Raw genomic sequence first — 15402 nt, 5'->3', positions numbered from 1 at the left:
TTGAAGAATGTTTGTTTCTAATTTAATATGTAAGCATAGATTTTATGTATCATAGAATAAATATGCATATCGAAAATGTACGTATTACATACATTCCTCGAAATTTGTCCAAATTTGAACCAATAGAATGTAGTTACACATTGTGCTACAAATCGAGAAAATTTTGCGACTCGATATCTATCGATATGTTTTCATGTACAGTTCATTCCATTAGGTCCATACACAGATAGTAGACGTACAATTATATAATATTGTTTTACGTCTGTCGCGTAAAAATCGTTGAATTCGTCGTGAACCATTTTCAATCGTATCTTGTTGAAAAGAAGGAAGGTACTGTGTTAAGCCCTAAATATTTGACAATCTTTTAGTGCAATGATGTCTATAAATGTCATATAATATTATAGTAAATCTTATTTAGTTCTTATCCTAGAGAGAGAGTTTGCATTATTTTATCATATACAAGTATAAATCTTCTCAGAAGATTTATTTACGAAAGAAATATTCACTATATTGTAAATATTTTGTAATAAAAACATAAGTTTTACGTACGCAGTGTCTAATGACACTTAACTTATGCTTTTCACAAAAGTATAACAATATTAATACATTAGTTTCAGTACATCATGTCTGAAGAAAAAGTTAATAGACGTATGATATTCCCGTACACACTTTCTGCTAAAGTAGCTCAGTTTCCATACAAATTTTACTACAATAACGAACGTGCTTGGATGTTCAAATGGTGTATTTTTGGCTTTATTGCAGCAGCACCTATTTTCTACCAGATACAGAAGCTCAGTAAGTGTTTCATTTTTATGATATTAAAAGATATACCGCCAGTATAAGAATATTTAATAAGAATAGTTATTATTATCTATTCCTTTCTATTTTAGGTTTCAGTCCTGGAAATGTAAAGAAATGGGACGAAATCCGTAGAAAACAATTTTCAGGTGAACGTGAACATTGAATAAAACCTAAAATTACTGTAGTATAATATGTGAGAGAAGTGTATAAAGGAAATACATAAAATCTTCACAAATTAAGGTTTAAATTAATTATGCTTTCGAATGTGTTATTTTACTTGTCTCTTTTCAAATATTACGTTATGAACAAGTTTGAAATATAAATCTATTTAAAAATTTTATTACCAAATTAATTGTATAAAACGTACATGATTACAAAAAACTGTACCTACAACTGCTGTACAATGTAGAGAATAATAATAATAATTTGTACCGTAGGTTTTGTGTAGGACCAGCCTAAAATTTTTAATTGTTTTTAAAACAGGCTGCTAGTTCGAAACAAAATGGAAAAAAAACATAAGTACCGTTTAACAATCATGATCTCCTATCTCCAATACAAGCGTGCAATTTACTTTTCTTTAGAATAAATATAAATGTAAACATAGCGACTAATTTCCTTTTTACATATCAATTTGAAGCTTTGTACGAATATTTCTTAGCATAAAAAAGGTCATCAGTCATTTATCATGTTATTGCATGAGACATATTTTAAATATATTATATAAAAGGAAGGCAATGAATAACACGTTATGTAAATTGATGGACTTTGTGTAAGTAAAAGTGTTGAGAAATCTGGAATACATTTAAGAAAACCCGTGAAATATTTGCAAAAATAACAACATAAGAAACGATTGTATAGACAGTAGTGCTAAACTAATAAATAATTATTATAATGTAAAAAAGACTTGCCCAATAACAAAAATTGTTTTCTTCTTAATAATACTAACTCAAAAAGACTTGTATTGGCTCAAGTAAATGAAAGTTCATCGCTCGCATGTGCTTGCTTTTTCTCGCTCTATGTAAAATGCTCTGTTTGTAGATTTTTAAAAGTATGCAAGAGCAATTGCACCATACGTAAAATTCTACGAATAATACTGTGCATGTTTTCTTCCTTGTTTTATTTTAGCAAGCCTAAGAAAATAATTCGGGGCATGTTCGATAAATAACGCTGAGAGAGAGAGAGAGAGAGAGAGAGAGAGAGAGAGAGAGAGAAACACTTTGAATGCGTATGACAAGCCTGCAATTATACATATATCTGTAGTATTCTTCTAATTCTTAGCGAATGAAGTCTTTTCGGTAATATATAATTTACAGAACATTTTCCGTAACACGAATTTGTACACTGTCCTCGACACGAGTGTAAAAATCCGCACACAATCTCAAGGTACATCCAATTTACGTATCGGGAATAAAAAAGGTAATATCCAATAAGTATATTATTGGAATATATACTCCATTTCTATCTTGTCTTATGGAGTTCTTCCATCTCTTCGTCCCCGCTGCTATCGACTCCATTTTCTTCCAATCTTCGTTTCTTTGCATACGATGGCTGCACCACATCCTCATCATAATTCAGACCGAGATCTTTACGTCGTTTCTCACAGTACTTCAGTAACCTCATACCTGCTCTGTATACGTAACTATTTTTAAAATAACATAGACAAACTCTTAGATGTTATACTGTGTTGGTTGTTCGGAGGCTAAAGATTTTGATCGTACTTCCATAATTACTACAAGTTCTTGTGTTTCGTTTCAATATTCTCGACGTTGCTTTAAACTATGAACTTTTACAAAACACATACGCTATTACATAACATAAAGAAAGAACTTTCTATTATTTTATTAGATTCACTTATTCGACACTTTAAATTATTATCCGAATTATTAAATTTTTCTTCAAAAGAATAAATATTATAAAATAGCAGAAACAGTATGAACATGGTACCTCAATTTTTGGCAGCTCATCTCACAATCTCTGGCATCCGAACTGTACACATTAAAGTACAGTAGGGTCAGCTATAGCGCGCAAGATACTCAATTTTCTTCAGTTAAAAAAAAAATATATATATATATAAAATAATAATAATAAAGAAAACATATTCCTTGTTTGCACACATATTTCTTCTGGTATAATTTATTTTGTATTATCGCATTATACGAAACCCTACTGCACTTATATTATTCATACTTACTTATAAACTGCACTATGTTCTTCATTATAAGCTTGACAATTATCAAACACTAAATGACAATCGCTGAAAAAGTGTTCTAATGTTTCGTATTCTCCATTGTTGAGTTTGTATTTAATTGTACCGAAATCCATGGGATTCGTAATAATATCGTGATAATCCGGGACTTCGTCTTTTGTAACGGGTGACAGAAAAGGCCACGAGTCTCTATGGTGCCTGATGTCGGTAAGTAAATCTTGCAGTCTTGTCATACATCCTTTAATCGAACCCTTATCTTCTTGTTCTATTTCAGCAGCCCTTTTTGCAGCTCGCCTAGTCTGCCTTGGTTCCGTGTCCTCTGAATTGTTACTATCTAAATATGAAATTTCTTCTCGTTAAATTCTGATAGTCAAAAATTAAATGGAATACAATTAATAGAACAGACAAAGCGTTCAAAAGTATATGAAAATTCAAATGGAACACTCTGCACAGACTTTTGAAGAAGCGATGTAGTAGAGCTCCATTTATATGAATCTGTGCGAGGCGAGTTGATTCTCATAATCACTTGTCTCCAACCATCGACTATGACTTTTCGTTCATATAAAAGGATTTAGTTCAGAACAGAGTTCAATTAATCGGGCACTGATCAAATTTTTTAATTAATATAAACGAAGTTCCGCTGTACTTTTAATTATATCTTTCTCATCGTATAAAACGTTGAATAAAATCTAGAATTTCCTGTTGCACAAATATTCACACTCCGATGACAGGAATCATTCTGAAGCTTTAAAAAATCTGAATTTCTATGTGAAGAAGTTTGACGTGAGATTACTTGTATTATGTAAGATGGGAAACACAAATTGAATAAAGATTTTACCTAAATTACTTTTAGTGCGAAATGGGGGTCTTCTGCGAATACATGCAGCGAAGCCTTACCTATTTTCCATTAAGAACGATCTATGCTAAGAATGCCCATAAAAAATCGATCTTTCAAAGATCCGTCCTTGATCGCGGCAATATCGGCATCCCTAATCTATATTATACTCTAATGAATAATGGATAAATGTATGAAGCGATACATTGTCTATTCGGTATTAGTGCATTTCTAAACAACAAGAAAAATGCAAATACTAAAAGAAAATAGAATAGAGTCTCAATACAGACCGTCCCAGTCTGTAGATTCTGTAGTGAGGAGGCTTTTGGCAAAACCATGGATGCGAGAGCGAGCTGCTGCAGCGCAGAGTCTCTCCTTGTCCCTTTCGCGCCCCCTCACTAACAACACAATTCAAATTAAGAAACTGATTCATTATACACCTCTGACAAAAAGTATTCTGTTAGGGGTAGATTTAAAATTTAGCATCTAACATTAAAATATAAGTCGATCAAATATTTAAACGCTCTCAAGACTTAATAATACTAATGTTTCCTGCCGTGATTACGCTTATATTACAGTTTTTATCATTTACCGTGTTTCGTGTTAGTCCTCCTATCTCTTTTATCTTTGCAATCCGAACAAATCCATCTTCCACGAGGATGTCTTATTATGGGAGGTTCTATACATTCTAAATGATAACAGTTTGAACACGAATCGCAGTTGATTAATTTGCCACCGCTTCTACACGTAGTGCATACATGTATTTGACTACTTCTGGAATAGAATCATCGATAGTCAAATATAATCGACCGACGCGGTAATTGTAAGTGCTTTATAAACAAATTCTTACATATTTCCAAATCTCTCATCTTCTAATTCGTCAGCTTCGTGATCCTCTTCCTCGCTCTCGAGAACACGCTTCGCGCGATTATGCCGAGTCTCTTTGGTCAATATAACTTCCTCTTCTAATTCATCTTCAAATTTCTTTCGTTTCTTAAGCTTCGACTTCGATTTGGTCGGTCGTTTACAAGTTTTACAGTACCAATCTCCATCTGGCACAGCCTACAAATAGACATACGCGTGTTAATCGTGATATTTAAAGAACTGTATACTCAAGGGATAGGCAAATAATTACCGTGAGTTTCGGTTTTAAACAATACAAATGGTGGCCTTTGTTACATCCATCGCAGAGTAACATTTTGTCGGCGTCCCCGCGTCGTCTGCATATGTAACAATGGGCATTCAAAACGCTCTTGTTCCACGAAATACAGTTCTCTAAAGTAGTAAAATGCACAAACAACTGGGACCAGCTTGTGGATGCCAAAAGAGACTGTTCCCATCTTGCTTTGTGATCATCAAGATGCTTTTTATCTTTTTCATTAATTAACGGTTTGATTAAGTACTTCTGATCAATGGCATGATATAATTGCAAAATAGCATCAGCCAAATCTTTGATGAGCGCTTGTTGCTTGTTGTCGGGAAAAGGTTTCGTTTCATTTGTTAAACCCGAAGATTTTCTTGAATTGTAAGGCTTTACGTTAACATTTTCGCCTTCGGAGTCTGGGGTACTCGGCCTACTACCTCTAGTTTCTCTTTTTATGTTATTCAATGTTACGTTGAAAGCACTATCTCCGTCTACTTCGTTTGTACCATACACTAATTTATCACATTGTCCTTGATTAAATCTATTACCAACTGCACGCCTCCAGGTATCGCGATTATTTACTTTTAAACTTCCCAAACAGCCTGCTTTTATTTTGTCTTCGAGCTCTAAAATAAAATCTCTCAAGGTAAATTCAAAAACTTCCTCGACAGGCACGTCGGGAGGATAATTTAAATTAGCGTTCTCATATTTATTTTTCTTCGTGGTTATGACAGAAGAAAGTTCCTTGATCGGTGCTGAAAACTATATCAGAAGTTCGTGGACATCTTCCAATTGTACTTTGGAAAGAACACTGTGACTACGTAACAATAGTTCTGAATATATTATAATGTATAAAATACTCACCACTGCAGGATTGAGTTTATGCCTCGGACATTCTTCGATGATAGATGTCAAGCTTGCCATTTCATGCATAATATTATTTCTGAGTTCGCCCTCTCTAATGCCTCGTTTACTCAAACCATTCACCAGAGCCTCTATATCCTCTTGCGTTCCAAAGAAACTCCACTTTGGTCCTGGTCTCTCCCAGTGGACTGGACACTCTTTGTCTCCCGTGCAAGCCATCAAATTCTTCCTCATGTCAGAAAATTCTTGCTTAATTTCCTTCTTAGACATTACATCTTTCCTTGGAGATTTCAATCCATTTTTATCAGAGAACGTTACTTTCTTGGGAGATTTCTTCGCCTTTTTAAAACTATTTTCTTTGTCGCTGAACTCGTCTTCGAATTTGTTTCTTAAATATTCGTACGTAGATTGTCCACCTTGCAGTTCAGGTTGATAAGGCGTACCCTCGGGCAGACAAGTGCCTACGCCAGTCCCATCGTTCTCAACAAATATTCCTGGACAAACAGATTTAATTTATTAAACTATTTAATCCTTAAAACGAAATGAAACAAACTGAGAAATGTATATATACATATATATATATATACCTGGTATTGACAACAGTCTCCAATATCTACGATAAGCTCTATCAGAGCCCAAGTAAAGCATCATTTGATCGTCTTTAGTTGCTTGCTGTAATTCTTTCAACTTCTTCTCATATTCTTCCTTCCTTTTTTCCTCCTCGACAACACCACGTGTTACTTTTTTCGATATGTTTTTCATATCTTTATCCTTCTCTCGTTCCCGCATTTTTTCTTTCTCTTCTTTTTCTTTCTTTTGCTCGGCCAACACGAAAGATCTTAGTTCTTTTTTCGCTTGATGGAGTTTCTCGTGTTTCTCTTCGATCAAATCTCGTAACGAAGCAAAAGTAAGCAATTGGTTGATGAGGCACGCAGCTACTTTCAATTTGTCGTCGAAGCTAAGCTCGTGGACGCTGCGGTAGCTCAACTGTTTCAAAATGTGTGCTTCTTTCGTTTTCATCAAGAGTGCGGGATCATCCTGATTCGTGTATCCACCTGAAAAGGAATATAATTACACTATGATATCTAAAAACACTTCGATTTCATCAAAGCCTACCTCTTTGAGAATATCTCCATTTAGAAGCAGCCTCGCCTATTCGCTCGTCAGAACTTAATAAGTGCAGCCTTAAGATCTCGCTTAAAGTTGTGTGATCTAACGCCAACTCAGACAGTTTACACCGCTGATATGTTGCCAATCCTTTTGTCACGGTTGAAGCACACTCACTGACAGTATTATCATTTACAACTGTATCGGATGCCTGAATCTCATCTTCCTCGTCCGATTGATACTTGAAGATACTTGACAATAGCAACTGCAAAAGGTCGCTCCAAGGCCCAGATGATTCCTTTGCTAACAATGCCTTTTCCAGCAGGTCCAAAGTAATACCACCAGAAAAGTATGAATCGACTTCCAATTCTTCATTGAAAAATTCTAGAAATTCTAAGATCATACAGCAGTCGCCAAACCTGTTGTTCGGCAAAATAGTTTCAACGGGTACAGGTTGCGGAATCGGAGAGAGATCCTCGCATTCAAGATCTTCCCTCGGCTTATTCCACTGTTTCACGTATGCAGCCAAAGCAGCTAGTTTCAGTTTCTCCTCTTTCTTACGTTCTCTATTTTCCAATATTATTTCTTCTTTACGTTTTGCTTTCTCTTCGAGTGCTTTTGCTTTCTCTTCGAGTGCTTTTGTTTTCTCTTCGAGTGCTTTTGCTTTAAGCTCATCTTTGAATACCTTCCCATTCGTTCTGTAAACAAACTAAGCATTAATATACCGTCGGAAGGCCACGTTTTATCTCTTAGGTATTTTATTACCTCTTAGGGGGGTTTTAAACGCATTACTTACCTCTTAGGTTTTTTAAACGTTTTTATATCTACTCCCGTTTGATTTACCTTCTTCAGAGGGTTTGGCTTCTCTACTGATTTTTGCTTTGAAATATCTGCGGTAAGAAATTTTTCTATCGTTTCTTGTTTGTGTTTTATGGGTCTTTTAGTGCGCGACGTGAAATCAGGTGGAGGACCGGCAAATATCGTATCAAAACGTACTTTACTAATTCCATACTTTTGTAAAACGCTGTCCTGAAAATACATGAAACATACATTTTATTAATGTATACTTTGCATAGAATTTATACATTTTAGCAGTAAAAACTACTAACTTTAACAATCCAAATACCACTCTCATTCTGCTCGCATAATTGACGTAGAAATATTTTGTTACGCTCTCTGCTATATTGTTGCTTTTTTCTTCTTACTTGTCCTGCTTCAACGATCATAAGTTGGCTAACATCGGATTCACCGCAGTCCAACTGTTCCACTTCGTAACGAAACAATTTTGCTGGTGGATGATAATATTGTTCTTGCGGACTCCTAACAGAACCAATCGATATATTATTCGTTTCTAAGATTCATGTTACTAGCGACAAATTACCGATATGCGATACTAATTATTAAGAATACAAAGTATCGAGCTGAACTGTATGTAAATGAAATATGTCTGTACCTATTTTCTTTCGCATACACTTTTATCTGCTGTTCCGAAGGTGCAATAACTTGAAGAACATGAGATTCACACCAAGAATCTTCTGTGAAACTTGCCTCTACCATTTCTCCAACAAAAAAACGATCTCTTGAAAACTGAAACACATCTTCTACCACCTCGTTAAAAGAAGATCTATTCGTTTTACTGGCAAGGTACAATATAGGAATTCGTAACTAGAAACACAAAATATATATCGTTACAATTCGATAAACATGTAAATTAGTTTCTGACAAAATACACAACGACGAACAAAATACAATACCTCCATAGGAAATTCTTTTAGACTTTTCTTTGCATTCTCTTCGCATTGCAAAGCCTCTTCGAAAGTCATGTTGCTCCTTCCGGTAATGCTGCACGACCATATGAGCGAATTGCATAAGATAATTCTTTCACAGAACTCGCTGTAACCAAAAAGCAAATAAAAGGAAACCTTTTAAATAGCAGACACAGCTGTGCACTGCTGATAAAAAGAATGGATTAGATTTTGAAAAATAAAAGGCACAAAGATAGGAACAAGTGTCAACGACCGAAGCATACATTCAGAAACCGAAACAGAGTGCCTCCAGCACAACACGTGCATCTTCGAAGAATTGTTTTAGGCTAAAGCAATGGCAACCTATGCGAACGATCGGTCGCGTTGTACGGCAAAAGTTGCATCCCGATCGGTTCGACAATCGCGAGAAATCGCAATAAATATATAAGAACGGAAACATCAGCCTCGATGTGTGATCCTATATACTTTCTGAAGACGAGTATAATTAAACGGAACGCAATCGAAGGAAAACGAAATATTCGCGCTTAACGTGTCGCGTCAGCGAAATCGTGGGCACGTCTCAACACAGTCTTGACTGTCGTGATCTTACTTGTAGTCCTTGAAGATTTCGTTGGTAACCTCACAGTGGTATACTTCGTCGTCATCTTTGAAGTCCGAGGAGACGTGAAGTCGTTGGAATGGCTGTTTGCGAAGCAACGGCATGTCAGTGTTAGCGATTCCGTTGACGATCGAACGGGGTTTACCGTCCTATTTCGAACCGTTCCGGGAAATCAATTTCACGTTGAAGACAGTACACTGTACGTATGTATGCACTACGCTTTTCCCGGGATACCGCGGGCACATGCGACATGCGACGTACGCGAATAACTTGTGACCGCGACTGCGACTGCTTGCGACCGCGAATTAAGGATATCGTTAATTACCGTCGGAGCCTTGTGTCACGATTCACGATCGACTGGTGAACGCGCCGTTCCCGTGCCCGTGACTCGAACTCGAACCGTTCACGCGTTAGAAACGTGAAGCCTCGATAATATTTCGTGAAACATTTCGAGTCCCAAACAAAAGCACAATTTAACGGTGCTCGTGGAAGCGCACAACAGCGCACATTCACATCTGGCACTCTGAAGCCGGAAACCAATAAAAAGCGATCGCTACCAACTTAATTGAACTGCGATTCAAAACGCGGGAAACGCAGATGTAGCCAATACATTCGTCCTTTGACCGATTCGTTGATAGGCTCCGCCGACTTTGAACGATTACAACTTCTTGAATTCTTATATCTCATAAAAATATCAACCATGCAACACGTTTTTGCAAAAATATAATACATACATATAAAACTAAAGGCAATACTTTTTTCCTCTGTTGGCAGCTAGTATCTGGATCGCATTATAATTTGCTTCGTTTGGCGGGAACAAATGATCACAAACTGTCACAAACGGCTGGTCGATCTTATTTTTCATGATTTGAATTCGACTCGTGTATATATGACCACATACTTGACGCATACGTACTACGTACACACGTATCTAAATAATAGGAGAAGAGTACGCTAAGAAATCAACAAATCCTTATTCGAAATATATTTTTATTAAAAAGTATCATTCCAACCATTCTGTTATATACTGACATTTCGTGGGTGTGATGTCGCCTGTGTCACAACAATTTTTTCTTACCTATGTAGAAATATGATTACTATATTATTAAGCGTCCTAATTGTAAAAACGGTATTTGAATAATTTAAAGAACTTACAGGGCAAACACCACAAGTGGATTTAATTAATCCAGGTGCATGTAATAGTGGTTCTACTGCTCTATATAAATTACTTCCGTCATCCGAGAGAATACGTTCTACTTTCCCATCGTAAACCAATGTGTTCAATATCATCTCTAAATCTTCGACCGACAACTTTACCTGTAATTTAGTTGTCGCACGATTAAGGATTAACTATAAAACTATTCTTTATTGTGAAATAAATATTCTTGTTCATTCTTTGGAGTCATAAATATTAACGAAAAAAATGTAACATTTTATTACTACACCGAAGTAAAACCATAGGAGTATTAGAACCTTGCTTATTCCTAGATCAGAAATAAATTTCCACACTTCTTTGGAAGAAGCGAATGTAATATTTCTGGCTGCAATTGGTCCACCTCTGCAAGAACTTATTTGTTCTCTCTTCTTTTCTAAAAATCTGTAACATTGTTGATTGAGGACATCGACAAATTCAGCTTCAAAGTCTTGATCTTGATACCAGGCACCACCGGTAACAGACGTGTCTGGTTCCAAATTGTATAGCATATATACTTTCTTTTTACTCGCAGCCACAGATTTGACAGCTTTAATGAATTTTTTAGTTTCCAAACTTTTCAGGATCTTATTCAATTGTGTTGGCATCAAGTTGGATTTGAATCTTATGTCTCGAATCCAAATTCCTTTATTTCCTGCTTCTTCTATTATAGTATATACAATCTTTTCTTCGTTGTCTGCTCCTTTAGCTACTTTTGCTTTAGAAGGATCTTTTAAACGATACAATAAAGATCCTCCTTGTTTAAATAAATCAAAATGACCCTGAGATAGAAGTTTATTTATAATTTGTGCTCTTTGAACAGGTTGTAGATCTGGCATCTCAGCTGTCAAATCTTTGTCAGATATACCTTTGGGCCTGGTTTGAGCCAATTCAATGATTCTGAAATTTTAAACGATCTAATAAAATTGCCGCATAAATTTGAATCTTCTAATCTTCATCAAACGAATATGATTATTACGTCATTCTTTATATGATTTATTCCGTGATAAACAATGGTGTATATAACCTATTTGTCACGTACATAAATACTAAGGCAACATTTCATAAAAGAAAAAGGGAAGATTTACTTCTGTTCAATCGCCTCCATCGAATCAACATCTGCAACATTTCCGTCTTGTTCCTTCGAAGTGCTTGCTTCTGATTCCATTGAATTTGACTAATCTACACGATTATCTCATTACATGTACTTCTTATGGTTTATAGGTTAAGTCATCGTATGATTTCGTTATTTGCAAATCAGTACATATTTTCACGCGATTCATGCAAGCAACGAAATTTTCAACTATTATGGACGAGTTTTCAAATACGCCAGAAACTGAAGAATCTTTAGACATCGCTGCTAAAGATTGGGATAGAGTTATAAATGCGGCTAAAAAGGTATTATCTCGATACAATTAACAATGTACTACATGTATATGTATTTTTATTTTGATGTTTTCTAAGATTGGCTACAAGGAAGGTGTTGAAAATGGGTCAGACGCTGTTTTTCAAGAAGGTTTTGATAAAGGATACGAAGAAGGTTTCAAAAGTGCTTTCAATTTAGGGAAATTTAAAAGTTTATTAAACACTGTAACACAAGATATCAAGTATCCTCAAGATGTAAAGGAGATTCTTGATAAAACTAGAAGAGGAGCGTGTCATATCTGTTTAATGGAATCTCAAAATCCAAATTATGAAACAGAAAAATTATTTTCACAAGTGATCGACGAACAAAGAGAACATTCTACAAAAATAATGCAAAGATTGTGTCAATATTTTCATTTAAATGTGAAAGATTTGAATATTAATGAATCAACTATATTGGAAGGACAAAACTGTGTTTCAAATCTAACTGAAAGTAATTAATTCAATGATATAAATTAGTATTTCATATGTTTTTATTAGTATTTGTAACATTTTATGATTAAATTGTAAGTAAAGAATAGTGGCATTTTTATAAATACAGTCCTTCTGGCGAACCCTCTTTCTTCCGATACAAAACGCTTTCTTTAGACTTTTTGAAATCATCGCTGGTAACTTTCATACGACGTTCTCGCAGTGCCATCAAACCAGCTTCGGTACATATAGCCTACGAATGAGAAATTAATTTCATAATCGTACAAAGACTTCGTTTTAAGAACTAAAGATCCTCACCTTTATGTCTGCACCCGAGAGATCATCCTTAGCCATAATCAATTCTGCTAAATTAACATCAGGTGCTAAAGTCATTCTATTGGTATGGATGCCAAAGATTCGTCTCTTTGTTTTTTCATCAGGCAATGGAAATTCGATTTTTCTGTCGATGCGACCTGGTCTGATCAATGCTGGATCTAAAGTTTCAATTCTGTTTGTTGCCATTACAACCTTGACATCTCCTCTACTATCAAAGCCTAAATGAAAGGAGAAACAATAATTATAAGAATTTATAATTTGTATAAATTATGTCGAGTATCAAGTCACTATGTACCATCGAGTTGATTGAGAAGCTCCAACATAGTTCTTTGAATTTCACGTTCCCCTCCACTATTACTATCGTATCGTTTTGTACCTACAGCATCTATTTCGTCTATGAATACAATTGACGGGGCATGTTCTTCTGCAACTCTAAATAATTCTCTCACGAGTTTTGGTCCATCGCCCAAGTACTTTTGTATCAATTCTGAGCCAACAACTCTTAAAAATGTAGCAGAAGTTTGATTCGCTACAGCTTTTGCTAATAATGTCTTTCCAGTTCCTGGAGGTCCATAAAGTATCACTCCCTTAGGCGGTTTGATACCCATTTCTTCATAATACTCTGGATGAGTTAACGGCAGTTCTACAGATTCCTTAATTTCTTGAATTTGTGTATCCAACCCTAAACATTAAAAATTTAATAATTCATAAAATTAAAACCAACGAAGATATTTATGTGTGCTATATTTTTAAGGGCAGAAATTTCAAAAGCTATATAAGGTACATCCGATGCATTTTCTAGTTCGTAATGCAAGCATCGATACCCACCGCCAATGTCGGCATAGGTCTCTTGCGGAGCTTTTTCCAGCTTCATTACGGTAACCATAGGATCTGTGTCATCGCCCAGAACTCCAACAACCGCGTGAACCTTATGATTCAATAAGACAGAACAGCCAGGTTCTAACTGATCTTTGTCTACAAACGATAAGATAGACACATAATGCTCCGAACCAACAGACGTTGAAACTATCGCATGATTATCATCAATTATTTCTTCTAATGTCCCAACAGACATTGGGGTCCCTCTTAAATCATCGACCTTGGACCTCTCCTCTTCGTTCTTCTCTTCCTGAGGCTTTAGTCTCTCTTGATTCCTAATGAACTCTTCTTCCATTAATAAATAATCTTTTATACGTTCCAGTTTCAAAAGTTTCAATCTGCAACGAGTATGAGGAGTGACCTGCGGCAGTTTCAAAGCAGCATCAGGCCCCTTTATACGTCTCTTCTTTTTTCCCACTCTCGTTGGAATCGGAGGTTCGTACTTCTTTTTCTTATCTTTGTCATCCTTCCTGTCACCCCCGGTACCACCAGTACCAGATTGATTCTGACCCTGTTTCAATTAACACAATATGAAAAACTAAATTTTAGTATACTTCAACACTTGCGAGTAGTTTCATTCTGAAGTTTACATTATGTTATTTGATGCAAAAGAGTTGATGTTACATATAAAATTAACCTAAAATGTCAATCGAGAAGGAAATGTGTTTAGAAAAGATAAAGCTTCATAATATCGAGTATGTTAATATTGCGTACGCATAGTTGAATACTGTATTAATCGATCGATTTGTGTTTAACTAAAAGAGTTTGTAAATATTACCATTTTACGTTCACTGTATGACCATTAAACGAAACGGCGTAGTCATTCCCGGTCGGTGTTGGTGTATGTATGCGGTCGATTGTCGGCGTATGTGCAAGCAGAATCGATAGTAGATTCGATATTTTTCTCTTTATGTATGCGGTATCGACTATGTTGCGTATTATAATCTGAGGCAATAACGACAAGAGGGAGATTCGAATATAAAATGTAATGTTATAGTTATATATTTCATAGCTTATGTATATTTTCATCCAAATGCAATAGTCTAGTATGAATAGAGAGATGAAAGAGATGAGAGAGAGAGAGAGAGAGAGAGAGAGAGAGAGAGAGAGAGTTCCCATGAAATTCCTCGATAACAGTTTAGTTGGCGAGACTAATTGAGGAATGCAGGAGAAGTCATGTAGCCTCTTGAAAGATCTCCAATTTCATGTAGACAGAGCCGAAACTCTGAGCCCTGAGCCCTTCTGGATAGCAAGTTATAAATCCTCAGTCAAGAATCTCTCGGACCTCTTTCTCGTTCAGTCCTCGACCCCTAAATCTTTGCGCGTAAGTCTCGTTTTGATGGACCTCTTCCCTCGCGCGTTTATCACTCCAAAAAAAAAAATTACTAGGGTTGCCTGGATGTATCCACATAAATTTCTCTAATGTTCCAACTTCAAGGCGATTGGAGGTCACCGAACAGTTGTCCGATAGAGCTGAAGTTTTGCACAACCCGTTTTTCTGTTCATTGGAACAGGATTGAGAGGTGGATACATAGGGCCTCATGGTTTCGTTCTGTCTCTCTCTCTCGATCATCTCTCGTTCTTTTTTTAAAGTAACCGCGTATGTACATATGTACATACAATGTATGTATTCAATGTCCATTTTTTGCAGAATTTTTGATATCATGTTTTCAGCCTTAAGTTTATTATTAAGATTATTTCCAAACGTTTATTTATTAAGATTATTATTACTAGATATCAATTTGAGATACATATACATATTTTATCGATAATAATTTCAAAACTTGTTAAGAACTAACAACTGCTAAATGATATATTTTTAAATTGAATAATTTATA

The 15402-nt window shown here is 35.6% G+C and overlaps 5 protein-coding genes across 10 annotated transcripts; 2 read left to right on the top strand and 3 right to left on the bottom strand.

Moving 5' to 3' along the window:
* Positions 1–171: 171 nt before the first annotated feature.
* On the top strand, positions 172–1052 carry roh (reduction of Rh1). Its single transcript, XM_076527742.1, has 3 exons — positions 172–330; positions 612–795; positions 891–1052. The coding sequence occupies exons 2-3, from the start codon at positions 624–626 to the stop codon at positions 962–964; spliced, it is 246 nt and encodes an 81-aa protein (XP_076383857.1). The 5' UTR covers positions 172–330; positions 612–623; the 3' UTR covers positions 965–1052.
* Positions 1053–1124: 72 nt separating this feature from the next.
* Positions 1125–9446, bottom strand: Acf (ATP-dependent chromatin assembly factor large subunit). 5 transcript variants are annotated; one of them, XM_033472276.2, is made up of 14 exons: positions 9313–9446; positions 8712–8850; positions 8411–8622; positions 8067–8277; positions 7754–7986; positions 6967–7655; positions 6438–6905; positions 5851–6344; positions 4978–5748; positions 4693–4904; positions 4435–4616; positions 4133–4240; positions 2993–3341; positions 1125–2440 (listed from the first exon to the last, which is right to left on the bottom strand). In XM_033472276.2, the coding sequence occupies exons 1-14, from the start codon at positions 9423–9425 to the stop codon at positions 2260–2262; spliced, it is 4362 nt and encodes a 1453-aa protein (XP_033328167.1). In that variant the 5' UTR covers positions 9426–9446; the 3' UTR covers positions 1125–2259. The 5 variants fall into 5 exon arrangements, with proteins under 5 accessions (XP_033328167.1, XP_033328169.1, XP_033328168.1 ...); XM_033472278.2 differs by having other exon boundaries at positions 1125–2428; XM_033472277.2 differs by having other exon boundaries at positions 4435–4613.
* Positions 9382–12456, top strand: LOC117221384 (uncharacterized). Its single transcript, XM_033472304.2, has 3 exons — positions 9382–9520; positions 11738–11911; positions 11978–12456. Exons 2-3 carry the CDS (start codon positions 11795–11797, stop codon positions 12377–12379), a joined length of 519 nt encoding a protein of 172 aa, XP_033328195.2. The 5' UTR covers positions 9382–9520; positions 11738–11794; the 3' UTR covers positions 12380–12456.
* Positions 10295–11742, bottom strand: Polr3F (RNA polymerase III subunit F). Of its 2 annotated transcripts, none has more exons than XM_033472299.2 (4): positions 11602–11742; positions 10795–11413; positions 10477–10638; positions 10295–10399 (listed from the first exon to the last, which is right to left on the bottom strand). In XM_033472299.2, exons 1-4 carry the CDS (start codon positions 11679–11681, stop codon positions 10325–10327), a joined length of 936 nt encoding a protein of 311 aa, XP_033328190.1. In that variant the 5' UTR covers positions 11682–11742; the 3' UTR covers positions 10295–10324. The 2 variants fall into 2 exon arrangements, with proteins under 2 accessions (XP_033328190.1, XP_033328191.1); XM_033472300.2 differs by having other exon boundaries at positions 11493–11630.
* On the bottom strand, positions 12390–14497 carry Rpt2 (26S proteasome regulatory subunit Rpt2). Its single transcript, XM_033472293.2, has 5 exons — positions 14343–14497; positions 13514–14075; positions 12981–13367; positions 12668–12903; positions 12390–12602 (listed from the first exon to the last, which is right to left on the bottom strand). The coding sequence occupies exons 1-5, from the start codon at positions 14343–14345 to the stop codon at positions 12468–12470; spliced, it is 1323 nt and encodes a 440-aa protein (XP_033328184.1). The 5' UTR covers positions 14346–14497; the 3' UTR covers positions 12390–12467.
* Positions 14498–15402: the final 905 nt, after the last annotated feature.

The sequence above is a fragment of the Megalopta genalis genome, unplaced genomic scaffold (assembly GCF_051020955.1).
Source record: "Megalopta genalis isolate 19385.01 unplaced genomic scaffold, iyMegGena1_principal scaffold0037, whole genome shotgun sequence".
NCBI lineage: Eukaryota > Metazoa > Arthropoda > Insecta > Hymenoptera > Halictidae > Megalopta > Megalopta genalis.
Note: the sequence above shows the minus strand (reverse complement) of the source record. Positions and strands in the feature narration are given on the sequence as shown.

Excerpts from the sequence above, each read along its gene's own strand:
- roh (XM_076527742.1), top strand. The coding sequence starts at position 624 with ATGTCTGAAGAAAAAGTTAATAGACGTATGATATTCCCGTACACACTT. Across the intron at positions 796-890 it reads CTACCAGATACAGAAGCTCA|GTTTCAGTCCTGGAAATGTA; the intron begins GTAAGTGTTTCA and ends TTTCTATTTTAG.
- LOC117221384 (XM_033472304.2), top strand. The coding sequence starts at position 11,795 with ATGCAAGCAACGAAATTTTCAACTATTATGGACGAGTTTTCAAATACG. Across the intron at positions 11,912-11,977 it reads TTATAAATGCGGCTAAAAAG|ATTGGCTACAAGGAAGGTGT; the intron begins GTATTATCTCGA and ends ATGTTTTCTAAG.
- Polr3F (XM_033472299.2), bottom strand. The coding sequence starts at position 11,681 with ATGGAATCAGAAGCAAGCACTTCGAAGGAACAAGACGGAAATGTTGCA. Across the intron at positions 11,414-11,601 it reads ATGGAGGCGATTGAACAGAA|AATCATTGAATTGGCTCAAA; the intron begins GTAAATCTTCCC and ends TTAAAATTTCAG. Across the intron at positions 10,639-10,794 it reads CTGATCTAGGAATAAGCAAG|GTAAAGTTGTCGGTCGAAGA; the intron begins GTTCTAATACTC and ends ACTAAATTACAG.
- Rpt2 (XM_033472293.2), bottom strand. Across the intron at positions 13,368-13,513 it reads GACCTATGCCGACATTGGCG|GGTTGGATACACAAATTCAA; the intron begins GTGGGTATCGAT and ends TTTAATGTTTAG. Across the intron at positions 12,603-12,667 it reads TCTCGGGTGCAGACATAAAG|GCTATATGTACCGAAGCTGG; the intron begins GTGAGGATCTTT and ends TCTCATTCGTAG.
- Acf (XM_033472276.2), bottom strand. The coding sequence starts at position 9,425 with ATGCCGTTGCTTCGCAAACAGCCATTCCAACGACTTCACGTCTCCTCG. Across the intron at positions 6,345-6,437 it reads GAGACTGTTGTCAATACCAG|GAATATTTGTTGAGAACGAT; the intron begins GTATATATATAT and ends CTGTTTGTCCAG. Across the intron at positions 4,905-4,977 it reads GTTTAAAACCGAAACTCACG|GCTGTGCCAGATGGAGATTG; the intron begins GTAATTATTTGC and ends GTCTATTTGTAG.